The sequence below is a fragment of the Taudactylus pleione genome, unplaced genomic scaffold (genome assembly GCF_031769625.1).
Source record: "Taudactylus pleione unplaced genomic scaffold, aTauple2 ptg000016l, whole genome shotgun sequence".
Classification (NCBI taxonomy): Eukaryota; Metazoa; Chordata; class Amphibia; order Anura; family Myobatrachidae; genus Taudactylus; species Taudactylus pleione.
In genome coordinates, this window is record NW_028284418.1 from 17,995,046 (window position 1) to 18,013,963 (window position 18,918).

The following is an 18,918-nucleotide window of genomic DNA, read 5'->3' on the forward strand; positions in this document are numbered from 1 at the left end:
TGGTTTTAGCCAGGTGCAAAGTTAGTTGCTCCCCATTTAGAATCTGCTCCAAGGCCTCAAGTTTTACCTTTCAATTTATGATTACTGGGATACATCCCTGTTCATTATCTGCCTATAGCGGCTTAGTTACATTGATTGGTGGCCGTGGACAACACAACCTTTTTTTATACTCCAGTCTCATCAAATGGTTTTCTCTATGCGCAGTAGGTGACGTGCACTTGCAGAAAACATGAAGTCTCTTGTTTTTTATTAGAACATTGTGGGGTACAATTAATAAAGTTTATAAACATGAGGAAATACATTTTGAAACAAGACTTCTAACTTCAAAAGACATTTGTAATATGTTGGTTCGTTAATACTTGCAGTTATTAGCTTAGGATAATCAAAGGGAGGTTTTCCCCTTGTCTTCTACCAAAAAAACAAATTGTGTGCAAAGATCTCTGAATTGTCACTAACAGTAGATATGTCTTAGCTTTGACTATAGTACTTTGCTAATATTCCATTTATGTGCAAAAGTTACATTTAAACAATAAGAAGCAATCAAAAAATTGCTTCATATTTCTAACTTGCACTACACAGAAACTAGTTACTGATTGGTTGCACATTTTGTACCTCAATGCACATAGGGGCTATTTCAGAGATGTACGCTAACCCGATGGTCATCACACATCTATGATTGCAGCCACTCTGTGCTGTACAAATCCTGTACTGTGCATGTGTCAGTGATTGACGGTCTGCTGCCGTTTCTTGTCTGGGAGGCCCAACCCAGCATCGTCAGAATCATCTTGCCGCCAAGGGAGGGAGAGAAGAGGCTAGGATCTCCCTCGGATGATGGAGATTTCCTGGCCTCTATTAAGCAACTGCGATCGCCGGCTTGAGTAACCTCATGGTCACTCAGCCGGCAGATGACCATGCAGATTATCCAATGCTGCGTCCACAGACGTAGCTCAGATCAGTAATGCATGCAGGAGGCAGGAGGCCTCCTGCTGCATTACCATATTAGTGCTATCTGTCTGAGCCTGAATCACCCCCTTAGTAAAGCAATACATAAACGTGCAGACTCTTCACTTCTTTCTTGCTGTGCTATCGTATACTTTCAATTTGAACTTTTTTATGCTGCTGTAGAACATTTTCATAACAAATATACACCATTTTGAAGGTTTGTTTTAATGTTTTGCCTAGTACCCATCCCTCTTCTTTAATTCTGGAACATTTTTATGAGATAAGTAATAAAAGTCTTAGAAATATATGCTGGCAAGCTGTGTCTATTGAAAAATCGTAACTGTGGACTCAAGCATGAAAAGGGCATGCATAAAATACTATGTTGAATAGCTCTGCAATGCATATTCAAAGCTCAAATTGTACTTGCTATCAGTTTATCATCTCTGTACTGCACTGTATTATAGTATAATTCAGCATAAGATATACTTACTTTTGTATGTTATTCTTGTTATGGTATCCCTGTTAAGCATTCGATTTAAGAAGGGATTGGATGAATCTGTTACCTTAAGTACAAAACAAAAACACAAAAATAGTTTATATTCTCCAGAAAATATTGACACAGTACCTGTAGCATCTACTTAGTATAATTAACTATAAATTATGACCCCTTAAAATACTATTTATAGGCCACAGGCATCTTTTGCCAAAAGTATATATTAAGATTATTTTGGTTTTACTGTACTTCTTGGCAGGTCATAAATAATTATCAAGTAGCCATGACGTTCCAACATTGCTGAATTTCCAGCTGTAAGGAAGATAAAACAGTGTACTTGGTGAAAGTTGAAGGAAGGCATGTAGCAAGCCAATGAATTAAAGTAATCTAAAGCTTGGTACACACATGAACAATGGTGCGTCCCAATGCAATATATCATTACATGCTTCACGTAATAGCTCTGCTTTGTTTTTGGCATCACCCATCTGAAGTGCAGGAAAGCAGATGGGACGATGCAAATGAACAATGTCAGTAAACGATGGATTGGGCATAAACATTATACGATGTGTACGATGTATCGTTCCGATCCACGTCGCTTTTCCTTATAGTAATGCAAGTTTAATTTTTCATGCTGATAGTCCTTCATATTATGAAAATACACAATAATAATATGTATTAATATACAAAAATACTTCTATATATTTGCCAACTGTGGCTTCAGTTGTGCCAAATAGCCCTTTACGACGCACTAGGTCCCAGGTGACTCGGTCACGCTGAGCATCTTTCTCACTTAAAATGTGCATCTTACTTACATAAATAAAACAACTTTAAGCGACATACTTTGCCAGATTACACTGATCAATTTGATGTGCAACATTTGTATATCTGTGTTCGAATGAGTCTAAATCTGTGTACAAAGTGTTACAATGGAGCAGCCGCAGCTTTTTGTTACACCAAATTCCATTGAGATTCATCTGCGACATATATATGGCTAAAATTAATTCCTGTGAAGTTAAAATTGCAGCCCAGTGTCTCTAGTACACTGTGAATGGTGTTTCACTGTGTCTTCAATGCGAATAAGATGCAACATTTTACGATAAGGATGGTACGCTACAGCTCTCGGAGTAACTCAGTCACGGCAGGCATCTCGCGCCATATGGTCTACAGATGCTAGGCATATAAGGACACAACTTTATACAGTATTACATGCATTCCCTTATACCAGAGGTTCCCAACCTCAAGGCTCCCCAACAGTTCAGGTTTTAGAGCTATCCATGGTTGAGTACAGGTGACTTAATTAGTACCTCAGTCAATTTTATTTAACCACCTGTGCTTAACCATGGATGTCTCTAAAACCTAAACTGTTGGAGAGCCTTGAGGACCGCATTTGGGAACCTCGACCTTATACCATGCCTCTACTCATAGGACTGTACAAAGCACACTGAGCTTTAATATTTTGCTCAAAGTTTGGCATTAATGTATCACATTTCTTTAGAAGAAGAGGTATACCGATATATACAGGTTAGAACAAGTACTAAAACAATTTTAATGATGATAAGAAATTTCATATCATTCTACCCTCTGTGAATTATGCAAATTTAAACCTTAACTAACAAATATACTCACTTTTATAAATATGGTAATAACCACAAGACCATTTGGACTTCTCGCTGCTTCAGTTACATTTGTGTACAACTCATGATTATAGTGTATTAGTTGAACCTACAGGAAAAAACAGATACATAAAAGGACATTTATTATTATTATTATTAAATCCACAATTAAAATATCACCATTACAGTAATAAATGAAAAGACTAATGCATAACTGCAAAATATATTATGGTTTTGCTATAGAAAGATCCACCTATTCTTGAACCAAGATAACTATATAGTTAGGCCAACCTGCATGCATTTTCCTGTGTGAATGATTTAGATGACAGCCAACAGAACATTCAATTAAAGTATAAAAACATTTCAGATTATGGGGCCTATTCGTTGCACTAAATATCAGGGGCTGGGTGGCCCCCAATAATTAAGTTTTGAATTTGCTGCAAACACCAGAGCAATTCAACACAGTAGCATTGAAACGTAGCACTGCCGAGTTCACACATGCGCTACTTCTGGTAGAAGGAGCCGGAAGTGGTAGAGGGATCCGAACAGATGGCAAAAGTTTCCATGGTCAAGCTCTGAAAGTTTTGTATTTTCAAGAGCTTGATGAATTTAGGTCCCCATATTAATTTATGAGGACAGCTGGCCAAATTGTGCATTACCTTTCTAATGACTGGCCCCAATACTTAATTTCTACAAAAGTAAGTGAAAATTTTAATTTTCACCTGCTTTTGTAGAAGTTAACTAAGTGATGAAGTGATATGACTTTTAAAAGGATAGGGATGAAATAGCATTGCAAAAAAAGTGCAGCAACTACAGCAAACAATTAGATGATGTACCTGTCAAGTACAGTTAGGATAATAAAGATTTTATTACATGTCTCCAGTAACTACAAAGCCAGTGACATAATGGTTGAAAAATATACATCTACAAACATATTCCATGATGATATAAGAAAGGGCAAGGCGTTATGGTTAGAATTTGGAAGTCAAGGACAAACAAGTCTCTGAGGGGCTTCATTATGCACTATTATTAAAGCTTCAAGGTGTTTTACACTGGTGTATTTTAATTTTTCTTATTTTATACTGCCGCCTGAGTTAATAGCTAAAGTTAATGCAGTGACGCTACACACATAGTGAGTCAATCCCATAAAATTTAGCAGAAGGGGTCAGATGAACAATTGCTGAGCTCTGATTGGAGCAGCTAGGTACATGCTCCTCTGGCACCTGGTCTCATGAGAATGATTTAATCATTTGCTGTCTAGTATACATAAAACATAAACACACAAAGGGAAGTCACAGGGATAATGGCATGGCAAGAAAATTGACAAGTTATCTCGCCAGAGGTAAAAAAATAAGTGACTTTTCCCCCTCTTATCATTTAGCCAATTATCTCCATCTAGTTAGGCATAAAAAGAAAAATAAGATCCCACTATGGAAAGTGGCAATTAGTTGAGCCCTGAGTAGGCAGGACAGGGTTGACAAGACTAAAACAAACCAATGAGCTGACTCTAAAACACAATTAAGATAACTTAATTACAAAACAAATAACATTATCACACAACAACTAAAACCAAGAAACAAAATGAATAAGAAAAGGAAATATAATGATTGAATTTATCTGATTTCCATTGACCCAATGCTTTTATTCAGACAAGGAATACCGTCGCCTTAAAAAACATGGCCCTGAAACGAAAAAAAATTGTACTAAAGAAAATTTAGCAGCAACAGGTAAAGGCATGTGATACTGCAATCCACATATACTGTACCCAAGCAAAGCCACTGTACAGATCTGCACATCACCGCAGACAGCCAACTAAACCCTGTGGCCTTTATGTTGTAGATCAGTCTTGAAACAGTGCATTCCACACAACACTGAACTCTTGCCAATGAGAAAGTGAGCAAAATAAAAGTGAACAGCACTGTTTTAGATGCAATAAGCTTTGAATCGTACTAGTGCCATGAAATGCCATGGCGAATGCCAACTGAAACAAAAGACCATTAGGAATCAGAGCCAATGCAGTCAACCGTTTAAAGCCTTCACCAACATAAAGCTCTTAGCCAGGTGGGGCTAAGCAAACACATTTGACCTACAAAAAAAACACACTGAGGAAAAATCCTCATAAAGGCGCTGGTGTGACTAATGAAATATACGGTTCTACACAATAAGTTACTATGAATATATTCCCACTTGGATCAAAAATTGTGATTACTGTAAGTAGTAGCAGCTACTAACAGATAAGGAGCTTGGCCTTATCAAGTATAGTTATGACAAAACAGGTGCATCAAAAGCCAAGAGCGCTGACCATCAACAATATCACAGTTTAATAATATCAACAAATCACTATAATAAATATATAAAAATTACTAGTCGTGCCGAACTAGTTCTAGTGGGTATTATTGAAATTGGGTCATTATATTTGCAGCGATTATACAAGTGATCATTTACACATTGTGTTTTTTTCTTTTCTTTTATGTATTTATGTTTTCATGTACTCTGATTAGTTCGGCACGACTAGTAATTTTTATATATTTATTATAGTGATTTGTTGATATTATTAAACTGTGATATTGTTGATGGTCAACGCTCTTTCCTTTTGATGCATTTGACCTACAAGCAAGAATCCTAAATCAAATGATCTAGTGCACATTGAAGCTGGACATTTGAGACTTCTGCTCCTGTATGCCAAGTATCACTGCAAATAAATACACCATTGGCATACTCTATTAAATCCCAGAAGGATTGTAAAGATATGCGGAATACCCTAACAAGCTCAGTACAAAAAAACGAAACCAGATTAGAAACTCAGTTGTAATACCATCCAAACACCCTCCAGTGCAACTCCCCCATGGGTTACAATCCTATAATGTACAATAATGAATGGTAGTCGGTTAGAAACTATGCAGCACATTCAGTAGCACTTAAACAACTAGATTAGGTCAGAATGTTACCTGGCATAAAAGTATAACTTTGGGGGTCATTCAGACCCACTCGCGAGCGGCAGTCCGCTCGCAAGTGGGTCGATGTTCCCCACTGCACATGCGCATGACGGAGGGAGCTCCGTCGTGCGCATGCGCGAGACCCGGCGAGTGAAGGACTTTCCTTCGCTCGGAGTCTCGCATTAAAGGGGGCGTGCTGTTGATGGTGAGTGACAGCACGCCCCCTTTGGTGGGCGTGCCGGGGGCGTGCCTGCCAGACGGAGGCGTTCCTATGGGAACGCCTACCGTCTGAAGCCGGCCCCACTGTGTCAGTGGGAGTGATTTGGGCTCTCATAGAGCCAAAATCACTCCTGGCCTTGCGGTTGTGAAACCCGACCACAGGGTTTCACTCGCAAGTCCGATGGTCGCGATGGTCAAGACCATTGTGACCATCTTGTTGCATGCTCGTATATGCTGTGGGTGGTGACCCACAGCTATACGAGCGTCCAGGAGGACGCTCCATTTTAATGGAGGTGGGCCCTGATTCAGAGCGAGCGCTCTGGTCAGAGCGTCTGGCTCTGAATCAGGGCCTTTGTCTCTTGCTAAACCCCAGAAAGATGTATGAAGACAGACTGCAACGTCGACCATGCAGTAACAAAAAACAAAAGCAGTTAAAGAGACCAATAGATGGGATACTTAAAAATTAGATATTGCCTGCAGATGGTACAATATGAACAGAAGCAAGGAGTTATAGGGAGACAAAAAATGGGATATTTAACAAATAGATACTGCCTGCAGATGGTACAATATGAATGGAAGCAAGCTGATATAGGGAAACAAAAACCTGCATAACACAGTAAGAACTAATTGCGACAGTGCAGAGCTAATTAATGGTAAAACTAAATCATGCCGCCTAGGATGACATAACTCATGCAAGTTAACTCGATCCCAACTCAGATGGCCTATTAATAACAATTAAATGGAAAATAAGAAATAAGGGAAAATGGAATGCAGAATATAAGCTTGTGTCTGACCGATAAGCACTAAAAAAATGGGGATTACCAGCATTACGGTATGGAGCAGGTGTAATAGAGGACCTGAACTGTAACATAAAAGATGCATAAAACCAGCACACATTTTGCTAGATTCCTGCTCCCAGATAAAAGCAATATGCATAGAAATATATGCCAAATGAGTGCTGATCAAATTCATGATCTCAGTGAGGCAATAATGCTAGCCACTACACTACTGTTCTGCCATAAGGAAGGGGGGGCAGTGTGTTTCTGCATGGAGCGGTCACGTGCATGACACTTCTGAGCTCCGTGGTGGATTCTTCCCTCGGAACATGACTAATAACAGGAAAATCACTAGGTGTCCAAAGTAAACTATCACAGGAAAAAGACAATTTATATTCTAGGAGCAGCGCTTACCTAATTCAGTCCCTCAGTGTGTTAATTTAAATGCAGAAACAACCAAAGGATAAGAGAGAGCACCATGCTCTACTAGACCCAAGCAACTCAATGAGCTATACGTAGTCATAAAAATAATTCTTCTTACTTCAGACCAGTCAGCTCTCAGTAGGGCTTTATAAAGAACTGTTCAAATTTCTATTATACAAATTGATCCAATATAAAAGATACCCTAAAGGATTGACCAATATAAATGTATAATTGTCCTACAGACATTTATAAAATAGCTTCAGGTCATAGTAATAAAATAGGTAAATAACTGTCACATAAAGACAACTTACTTGATAAATTAACAATAACTTAAAATAAATTCTACCAAATTGCTGAAGCTGCCTCACGGCACAATAATAAATTAACATGATAACATTACAGGGATTCGCATAAGTTTTTTGTGCTAGAAATCACGCATTTTCTAAGAATTGTGTTTGACTGTCTATTTTTTTCCGATGGTGATACTGATCGTGTTCTATCATGTGTGAGTTCAATTGCATTGGGGCATTTACAATAGACTCCACTGACAATAAATCTACCGAGTCGGCAGTGGATTCAAAGCACTGCACAGATCAGTGTGATTTATGCAGACTTTTTGTGTTGTAGTGTGATAAAATGGATACATTCAGAGAGAAAAACAGCATTGGGTAACCCCAAGCCCAGTAACCAGCACCAGACCTTTCTGCCAAGTCTGGTCATGAAAAATCGGGAGAAAATCATGTATGGGGACCACCAGATTATTTTAATAACCAGCACCAGGCCGAACACACATCATGGGCTCCCCATGCCATAATGTAATCCTTCACCTTCATGGACTAGGTGAGTTTGTAGTATGAGTGTGAGCATATAATAAAGGATTATGACAGTCGGTGTGTGAGTACTGTCTTTTTGTATATATTTTCTTTACAGTGGGAGTACAGGTGCAAGTTGGCCCTTACTGTCCAGGCAAGTTAGCACTTGCAGTTCTCCAAGTGCCGGGATAATGGGACAGGCTTGCTAGGACCTGTAGTCTCACTGTAAAGAACAATATTTTACTCTATTTTTACACCATTACCCCACACCCACCGCTAACAGAGGTGCAGGGAATAGCACTGGGCTTTCCACACCAGCCCTGAGGCATCCTTGGGTGGGGGATCCCTTTTTTAGGGGTGTTCTCACTTTCCATGGATACCTAGGGCTGGTGTGACCAGTTTGGGAAAGGATCACATTATGGCAGGGGGACCCTAAGATGTGCATTCCACTGCTATAGCATAACCCCCTGACTGGTTCAGCATGGGGTCCCCCAGATTTTTCAAATCTGGGGGAACACACGCTGGTTTCGCCCAGATTTTCAGGACCAGCCCAGGTAAAAGGTTCGGTGCTGGTTAGTGATTTGGGGGGGACCCCTCACTGTTGTTTTTACTGATTCTAACCATTTAATTACACTACAACACACAAAAGCCTACATAGATCGTACTGATCAGTGCAGTGAGACCACACCACTGATTAGGTAATCTATTTGATTCTTCTATTCTGCACCCAGTTTCCTCGTGATCTATCATGTTTTGAAACACAATTCTTAGTAATCTTTGAATTGTATTCATGTCTATGGAAAGTTCCCATGGGTTGGTTTGATGGTCTATGGGCTTTTACAGTATGTGCGTGTTTTGCCATCTATTTCTGTGCGAGATTGTGTTTTTGGTTTTTGCACATGGGTTTACCATTAGTAAATCTCTTAGTTGCAAATTCTTAATATCACTGGATTTTTTTGTGATATCATTGTTTGCAATGTATTTTGTACCCAGTGTTAATAGTTAATATAACCAATTAGGGCCTGATTCTGAGTTGCACGCACTGCTGATGTCAGATACATAGAGCAATTCTTTTTCTTCTGCTCATGTATCTTTGTTGCACTGCACATGCATCCAGATAGTGTGTGCACAGAGTCCGAGTTGTGGTTGAGGTGCATGGGAGACACAAGGTCTCAGAAATGTCTTGAAAAATGTGTTGGGCATTCCTGGGCAGTAATAGGGAGTTGGCTCAGCAGATGCACAGAGCTGGTCCACCTTATGGGCATGTTATTAGAGTGTTGCGTGAGTGTTGCTAAAAGCAGCTACATACAGAGATGCTCAACCACTCACATAGAAGTCCATATACAGGTGGAAAAACTGCACATGCTACAGGGTTGGTGCAAGTTTTTATGGTGCATTTGATGGTACGTCTGATGGTACAGGTATGTCTGATGGTATGTCTGATGGTACGTCTGATGGTTCAGGTATGTCTGGTGGTATGTCTGAGTCTGATGGTACAGGTATGTCTTATGATACAGGTATGTCTGATGGTATGTCTGATGGTACAGGTATGTCTGATGGGACAGGTATGTCTGATGGTATTGTTAGGATTTGCGGTTAGCAAATCATCTTGGTGGCAGTTCCCAGTCATAGTTGTTACTGGGATACTGCATCATGTCCTGTCCTTGTTCTGGCTTTTTGCAGGAAGCTGGAAATCCTGTCTTGTCTGTGTCTATTCATAGCCTGTCATTCATGTCTGTCTGTGTGTGTGTTGTTTCATGTGTTCACTAATTAACTAGCTGTCTCTCTGCATAGCAGATACACACATGCCTCTGATTTGGAATTACTCTCCTGGAGTTGGTTCTGATTGGACCCTGCTTCCTTTAAGTTACAGCCAGCCCTACTCTCATTGCTGGTTATACTGTCTGACATCCAGTGTATGCATGTCTCTCTTAAGTCTGAACTTTTGCCGGTCTCCCCAAGGTCCACTGTTCCCTTGCACCTAGCTGTCTGTTTAGCATTAGCCTGTGAAATTTACCCTGCTGCTTCCTGGGGCACTTTCATTCCAGAGTCCAGCCAAGCCATTTCAGTCTGCTCCCTGCCTGTGTTCCTGGCGTGCCAGAGTTCACCTGTCTGCCATTTTGCTCCAGACACATCTTAGCCTGCATCTCATCTCGGCTGTCATAGCTGCACCTAGTCCCGCAAGGCTGCATCATAGCCTGCATCTCATCTCGGCTGTCATAGCTGCACCAAGTAGCTCCCGCACTACCACCATTCTCCATATGGCTTCCAAGCTGCACCAAGTAGCTCCCGTGCTACCACCATTCTCCATACGGCTTCCAAGCTGCACCAAGTAGCTCCCGTGCTACCACCATTCTCCATACAGCTTCCCAGCTGCACCAAGTAGCTCCCGTGCTACCACCATTCTCCATACGGCTTCCCAGCCACACTAAGTAGCTCCCGTGCTACCACCATTCTCCATACGGCTTCCCATCCACACCAAGTAGCTCCTGTGATACCACCATTCTCCATACGGCTTCCCAGCCATACCAAGTAGCTCCCGTGCTACCACCATTCTCCATACGGCTTCCCACCCACACCAAGAAGCTTCTGTGCTACCACCATTCTCCATATGGCTTCCCAGCCATACTAAGTAGCTCCTGTGCTACCACCATTCTAAATACAGCTACCAGCTGCACCACTATCCCTGGACATTCCTGAGACCCATTATCTATCGCTGCTAGTGTATCCTGTCCATTACACCTGTTTCCATACTATTACCTGCAGCCTCACTCCAGTTAGCCAGTTGTGGAAGGACTGCCACATCACTGTCCTGTCTTGTCCTAGTCTGCAGTCCTGCAGTCTCTCGCCGGTTGTGTAAGCCTCTACTGCTGGAGGCATAAATCCAGGCGGCCACCAAAGTACCAGTGTGAAGTAACTCACTAAGGGAACAATGGGTGGCTGTTATTGGTGGAAGATCCTCTCCCTGGCTCTAGAGGTCTTACACAACAGTGTGTGAACTGCAACAGGTATGTCTGATGGTACAGGTATGTCTGATGGTATGTCTGATGGTACAGTTATGTCTGATGGTACATCTGATATTACAGGTATGTCTGATGGTATGTCTGATGGTACAGGTATGTCTGATGGTACGTCTGATGGTACTGGTATGTCTGATGGTATGTCTGATGGTACAGGTATGTCTGATGGTACGTCTGATGGTACAGGTATGTCTGATGGTACGTCTGATGGTACAGGTATGTCTGATGGTATGTCTGATGGTACAGGTATGTATGATGGTATGTCTGATGGTACAGGTATGTCTAATGACTTACCAATCTGTATTTCAGATGCTAACAGTGTGCATCTCAGTCCTTGCAAATTCAAGCGCACAGAAGTACACCAGGGAAGGGTATTGTAGCAGCAAGTCTGACTGAGAATCAACCCCTTAGTGTCATCTTTATTTGCATTTTGATTTTTACTTGTATTCTCATTTATATATTCCTTTTATTGGGTAATGTTGAAATAAAAGGAAAAACAAATCTTGCTCTGGGTCAAAGTACTCCTTGGGACTTATTTTACTCTTTTCATTTAGAGTAAGAAAGCTAAAATTGTTTGCATTATTAATTATTATATACCTACACCGACATAGAAAGTCAAATTAGTTACTATGCAGATGTAAGATACAATATAATCAATAGATCCAGATGAAATTGTTTGTCAAATGTTTAAAAAAAAATTTGCTAGTTGTTTACTTCCCAATGTATCAATACAGGAACACTGGCATGGATATGGTTTATTTGTTGACACAGATTCAGGAAACTCAAACTTTCTCAACAGAGTAACAGAAGACAAAGCAAAGCTATTGACTGTTCTTACCTTCTGATTATAGGGGGTACATTTACCAAAGTGCAGGTTAATAGAAGTGGATGTGTTGCCCATAGCAACCAATCAGATTCTACTTATCATTTATCTAGCACCTTTTAGAAGATAATAGTTAGAATCTGATTTGTTGTTATGAGCAACATAAACCTGCACTTTAGTAAATTTACCCCTAGGGGTTCATGCACAATCATCACCCACTTGATGCTCAGGCATCAAAGTATCTTCATATTCCATTTACCAAGAGCAGTTGACATGAGGCAGGAATTATTGTACATCCAGTCAACTAGGGCAGTTAAAATGTTTTATTCTTGAGTAGTAGCATAACAAAAGAGCCTTACCTCTCCAGAAAATGCTTGCCCATTAAGAAGATGTTCTGAGCCTTGACCGTCTTCACTGCCAAAATGTAACCGTATTTCTTCTAAACGATGACTGTATGTTAATGGCCCACCAGAAATATTTACTAGATGTTCCTTGTCCAGCCGTAGTGATACATGCCTTCCCGTATTGTACATTGTCCCACTCACCTATGAACAATAAAAATGAACAGACACATATTCCATAAATAATAGTAATGTATTTTCTTTTAGTTTTGGAGTGCAAGATACAAAATTAAGATGTTGTAATGTGTATGTGTAAGTGTTTTTGGTCCAAACAAACTTAGACAGCCTCCATTTTGGAATACCAGTCCTAAAATCAGCATTTGTGATTAGGCACATTCTTGTTAGGTACAAAAACAGAATGATGGTCAGTGTTAGGGGCAGCTTTACTAAACTTTGAAAAAGAAAAAAGGAGATATTGTCCATAACAATCAATCAGATCCTTACTATCATTTTCTAGAATGTACTATATAAATGACTAGCATTTGCCTGCAGCTTTGCTCACATGGATTTCTGTTATTGCTCACTGGATCTAATTTTACAAAGATAGTAGTGGCATCTAATATTGTGACGTATATTTTATATTGTAGACATTAATCACAAAATGTCTTTGTAAACAATATGTGCAGTTTTTCTTTAGGGATTAACACAAAAGATGCTTGGGGCTACTAACTCGTGAGCAAGCCACTTAACTACAGTAACACTGAAAGACTGAAAGTAACATGAGCAGCGACTCTGTGATATGTACTATTTTTCTTGGTGCGCCATCTACTGGATTGACATGTATACTGCAACTTCATGAGTCAAGATAAATTGCCTGATTAGTGCTTAATATATAGCTGGATTTTCCTGCAAAATAGATCTTGAAATATATATATCTATGAATTTATACAAGTATACATATATAACTGTTTGCATTCATGGTGTGCAATATATGTAAATTATGATATTTTTTTATTGTCTCCATACGTAGTTCATAAACTGTCCCTAAAAGTATATTTGCCCAAAAAACATTATATCATTATATGTATATACATGTAGTAATTTTTGGCTTGAGGAGCCTGCATACTGCACGTGCCAAGTGTGAAGCTTCTGGTTTTTCCTTTATTGCTTCTCTCCTTAATGTCACATTGAGATAACACATACCACAGTTTCTTTCTAGGTGACTAAACTATACAATATTGAAAACACAATCCAAATTCATCCTGTAGCTTTTGCGTGATGCCGGAACATACAGACAAACAAAAATTTAAAAAATTTAATTTTGGCTCCATAGTTCATTCACAGTCCCAAGGAGTACATTTCTCCCAAAAATTTTTTATGTACAGACACAACTATTACACATTATTATAAGTATAGATAACTAAAATCTAATTGATTGTTATGCACAACATATCCTCTTTTAATTTTAATATTTTTTCTTTTGTAAATGTACCCCTTATTGGGCTTGATTCAGCATGCAATTGGTAGATTAATTCACACTGCGCATGCGTATGCATCGCAGTGTGTGAGCGCGCGCCAGATGCTGTGCTCGGGACTGCGATTGCAGAGGATTTGCAGACCCATGTCAGAGTGATTGACAGGAAGTGCCCTTTGTGGGTAGTGATGGGGGGCAAAAGCAGGCGTGCCAGTGCATTTAAATGCCATTCCATAGATGTGCATAAATTAGCCACTGCAATACCAGACGCTGCCTGAGGGCTCATAGCATGTGCAGAAGTAAGCAGTTGGGTCCGATGTTACTTGATGTTACCGATTGTTTCTATATGTTGGGCAAGTATAAGGATGTGAATAAGGGTAAGTGGGTGTTCTTATGTTAGGCTGTGATCGCAATGTGAATGCAAACATTTACATGTCACTGCTGCATTGCGTGCGTATAAGCAGAATATTGATCCTTAGTGACAGGAGCGTATCTATAATGGGTGCAGGGTTTGCGGGGAACATGGCCCCTGGGTCCAGGGGGGCCCTGCACCACATACCCTGCACCCATAATATTACTTACCTCTCCGGTGTTCCACATCAGCGCAGGTGTCCATCGCTGTAAAACAACTGGAAAATGGCCACGGCGGCCAATTTCCCATCATTTGCGCATGTGCAGTACAGGGAAAATGGCCACCGTGGCAATTTTCCCGGTGACCTGTGCATACACTATAGACTCTGGGCCCACTCTAGTGCCCAGAGTCTATAACTCCGGTGCTGGCCACGCACAGCTCAGTGCACTGCTGGCCACCAGACAGAGAGGAGGGGGCCTGTGTAGGAGACTGCACACGGGCCCCCTCCTCTCTAGAAATGCCCCTGCTTAGTGAATCAGGCCCAATATTCTTATGAATTACCATTCAAACATTTTTTAAACAGGGTTTTGTAATTATAAAAAAAGCAATGCTGCAATAAAGAATAAGTCTTAAGCTGGGTACACACTATTAGATCTATCGTCCAATATATAGTTTTGACGCGGATCAGAATGATATATTGTACGCACCGTATAGTGTGTACGCCCAATCCGTCACTCTCTGCCATCGTTCATCGCATCGCCGTATCTCCTGTTCTGCACGGCAGATGGAACGATGTAATGAACAATGTGGTGAGCATTGTGTTCTGTGTATGCACAATGGCATACCATTATTTCCTGTGAAGACATAACCTGAACTGGGACTCTCACTTTCACATACACTCCTCAGGCTGCTCTCCCCCATGTAGCTTGTAAAAACAGAACTCGTGGGCAGAGTCTTATGGTGCAAGTGAGTTACAGCAGTTTCTGGCACATGTGTTGCACAGTGATTCCGTTTCCTTAACACTCCAGAACATTCACATTATTTGAGACATTTTTTTCTAATAAAACGTACTACCAAACAGACATTGTGTGTAATGTCATAGGCTGTGAGTTGTTATGGAGGCATGTGGAAACTGCTTTTGATCTCCCTACACACCATATCATTTATTATATATATTGTTTTGTTTTCTAAATTGACACTCATATGTAACCTACATCACAGGTGTATAGCACAAGGTTGTCAGTGATGTTAGCTTGTATACATGTCATTGGCCTATAAGTAAACATGTGTTTGCAAGATTTTACTGTACACACGTAGTGTTCTCCCCCAGGTCCTGGGTGGCATCCTATAAAAGCTGGTGAAGGCACTATAAATATTGATCCTGGGGAGTACACTGATATGTTTGCATCATAATAAATGCTGTTTTGTTCAGAACTATTTCGACCTTCTGTAATACTGTAATACTGCAAAGAAAGCCAATGGCATTTTCACTATTTCCTCCTAAAGTACAACCCATTATTTCATTTTTTGCCATTTTTGCCAGTGATCTACATGATGATTACATAGTGCGTACAGAAGAAATGATTAATTGGACACAATCCCCCGACAGAATATATAGTGCCATCATTCAGAAGATTGCATAGGATATAAGCTCTAAGGGCCTCGTTCACTACTGATTGCTATTGCGATCATGGGTGTGATTACGCACACAGTTCTGCTGTGAAAACATGCTATTGAATGCTATCGCAATGCCGTTGCACAGTCAGCATAGAGAAGCCCACTATCTCCCACTACTGCTGTCTCACATCCGTAATACCTTGCAGTCCTGCATATACATTGTGAACATTGAGTAACATTGGCCCCTCACACAGAATTACAACAGGTCTGACCTTACTCAGAGAATGCTAACCTCGTCGCACGCAGTGAGTACACAAGCTGCATATTTTGTCACAGTGGCTAATTCATGCACACCCAGGATATGGCATTTAAACAGATAGACATGTCTGCATTTCTCCGACCTCTCCCCCATCACCACCCCCAAATGCTGACGTCCTTTCTCTCACCTTGCTATGGCTTTCTTTCGTGTGCATGATCACAGCGTGATTGCACTGCTAACTCACGCACTGTGATGCATATGCATGTGCAATACACACCATTGGCTGATCTGCATACGCTGTTGCAGTTGCGAACCGTAATGAATCAAGCCCTATATCCTGGGTAGTGGGATTTAGTGAAATTGCATTGTTTGTTATATGTATAGTGTGTACCCAGCTTTAGTCTAAACAGTAAAATCTACAAGAATGAGTAAGGAAGCAATACAAGGTAATAACCATTACATTAGTTATATTACTACCTTCTATAATATTTCTGTTATAAGAATTAGACAAAATATACCTATACGTTCTGTGGAATACAGCTTAATGAACAGAGAAAACTTGAACCAAATAGTTATCAAACAATATAATATTCTGCTCATATTAAGCACTAGTGGTGGAAATATAAAGACCATACTTAAGATCCAAATAACTAGAAATCATACCAATTGCAATAAAAACAATGCAAAACATTGAAAGATACTGCAAAACACAGAGAGATAAAAATCGGTATGCGGTTAATTTACCGACGACCGTGATGCCGGCAGCTGAAATCCCAACGCTGGAATCCCATTCAGCATGAGAAGACCGGCGCCAAAATCCCGACATGGCTGGAGATGCCGATGCCAGAATCCAGATCATAAGTATACCGGGGCCGGCTACGTGTTAGCCATGGGGGGGGGGGAGGGGGGGGGGTAAGGTTTAGGCACCCCGAGGGGACTTAGGGTTAGGCTGTGGGAGGGGAAAGGTTAGAGATAGGCTCCAGACAGGGGGAGTTAGGGTTAGGCACTACCGGGGGGAGGTTAGGGTTAGTAACTAAGGGAGGAGGGTTAGGTTTAGGCGCTACCGGGGGGGGGTTAGGGTGCAGAGTAGGGAGGCTTAGTATTAGGGTGAAAGAAAGGAGGGTTAGAGTTAGGGGATGAATATGGCAGGGGAACAGTACTTACCATTCCTACTGTCAGTCTATTGACAGCCGGCATCCCTACTGTCGGTATATCATACCCATCCCTTAAAGATCAGCTAAGGATAACCATTGACAATATGTACAGGCAATATGATACTATATTCATAGAGTAAAAAAAATAATTAAATCACAAACAAACTGAATCTAAGAAATGCTTCATGAAAAATTTAATATATAGTAAAAAAAAATGCTCACTGAAGTTAAAATTTAAAAACTAACAAAGCCCCTTGGACAGTCTTATTACAGCAACATAAAAAATCAAAACAAAACAGAAAAAATATTTAACAAATGCAATTTAAAGAAATTATACAGGTGGAATTTTACCAGATATAATTATTAAACACAGCTCTCCAGAAGCACAGAAGGTATTACATATCTGTTCAATACAGTATTCCTTTAACACTGGACAAATCCTTCAATGGAGCTAAGGCCTTACAACATCCATCTACAATGGTAAAATCATAACCAATACCTGGCCTTCCATAATTACCTAACTAGCAAGCTTAGAAAAAGACAAAGTTCTGTCATGTTTTACTTAATATAGACTAGTGAAAGGCAAAATTGGCAAAAGCCCAAAGCTGCTTGTTGGGGTTGTTGGTGAAGACTGATGGTTTGTTAGACTCTGTGCCTCTGCTACTACCAGCACAAATACAGGTTGGCATAATTGAATCCATGAAATCAGTCTGAATTTCAGCAAAAAGACAAACTTTCTCTTGCTGTTGAATATATTGATGCATAAATAAAGGTGTATTTTCTTTAGCTAAAAGGTTGCTCAGTTCACAACCCTCTCAAGTTCTGCTCTGTCCTTCAACTTGACTTGTGCACAAAACTGTACCCAATATTTGAGTTGTGAACCGGCAAGTGACTAAATGGCAGTAACATTTTTTTTAATCACATTTATCTATTCCCAATTTTATGCAATCCAGGAAGTCATACAAGTATCATCAATGAAAGAGGTACTAATTATGTACTACAATGGATCTTCTGGAGGTTCTGTAGCATGCAGTATCCTTGACTTGAATAAATATTAGACATTCTGGACACTTGGAAGCCATTCTGACCACAAGGACAGGATTAAATTCAAAGGCTTGGAACACTTGAGAGCCAGGGAATTATTAGAGAATAAGGTCAGGGTTAAAGTCAGGCTCGGTACACTGGGAATCAGTCCAGAGCATAATGGGAAACACTAGACATTGATTCATGGACACAATAATCTGGCAACACTGAAACTGTTTTGCTGGGTTTATGTAACTGATGAGATGTGTAAGGCAACGATGATGCTGTAACTCTGAGACCTTAAAAATACCTCCGTCACGGTGAAAAATCCTGTGAAATCCGAAGTCATTGCACAGTTCCAAAATCCTGTTTAATATATGTAAAATGTCCCTAGTTGTATCCCATTTAAAATTAATTGACGCTAAACTTCACCTTTAATTTTTCTGCCCAACTTCTTAATTGTCTAACTCCTTACCTTATATGTTTATAAGTGTGCAGAGTTTAGTGCCAACCAGAAATATAGGTGCCTTATTCTGAGCCATATGGTACCCTAATGATGGTACCTTTATCTATATTTAATTTATAGCAACCTGCTCTTTTCTATTCTTTCCTCAGTCAACTATCCATACAAGTACATAATT

At 40.2% G+C, this 18,918-nt stretch overlaps 1 protein-coding gene across 2 annotated transcripts in view; it reads right to left on the reverse strand.

Moving 5' to 3' along the window:
- The window catches only part of CA10 (carbonic anhydrase 10 (inactive)), a 388,895-nt gene that overhangs the window by 51,255 nt on the left and 318,722 nt on the right, over positions 1-18,918 (reverse strand). For both annotated transcript variants that reach the window (XM_088473334.1, XM_088473335.1), the window contains 3 exons: positions 12,417-12,602; positions 3,062-3,157; positions 1,433-1,505 (listed from right to left, as the gene is read on the reverse strand). In XM_088473334.1, the coding sequence (XP_088329460.1) occupies positions 1,433-1,505; positions 3,062-3,157; positions 12,417-12,602 (355 nt within the window). The remainder of the gene's footprint in view (positions 1-1,432; positions 1,506-3,061; positions 3,158-12,416; positions 12,603-18,918) is intronic.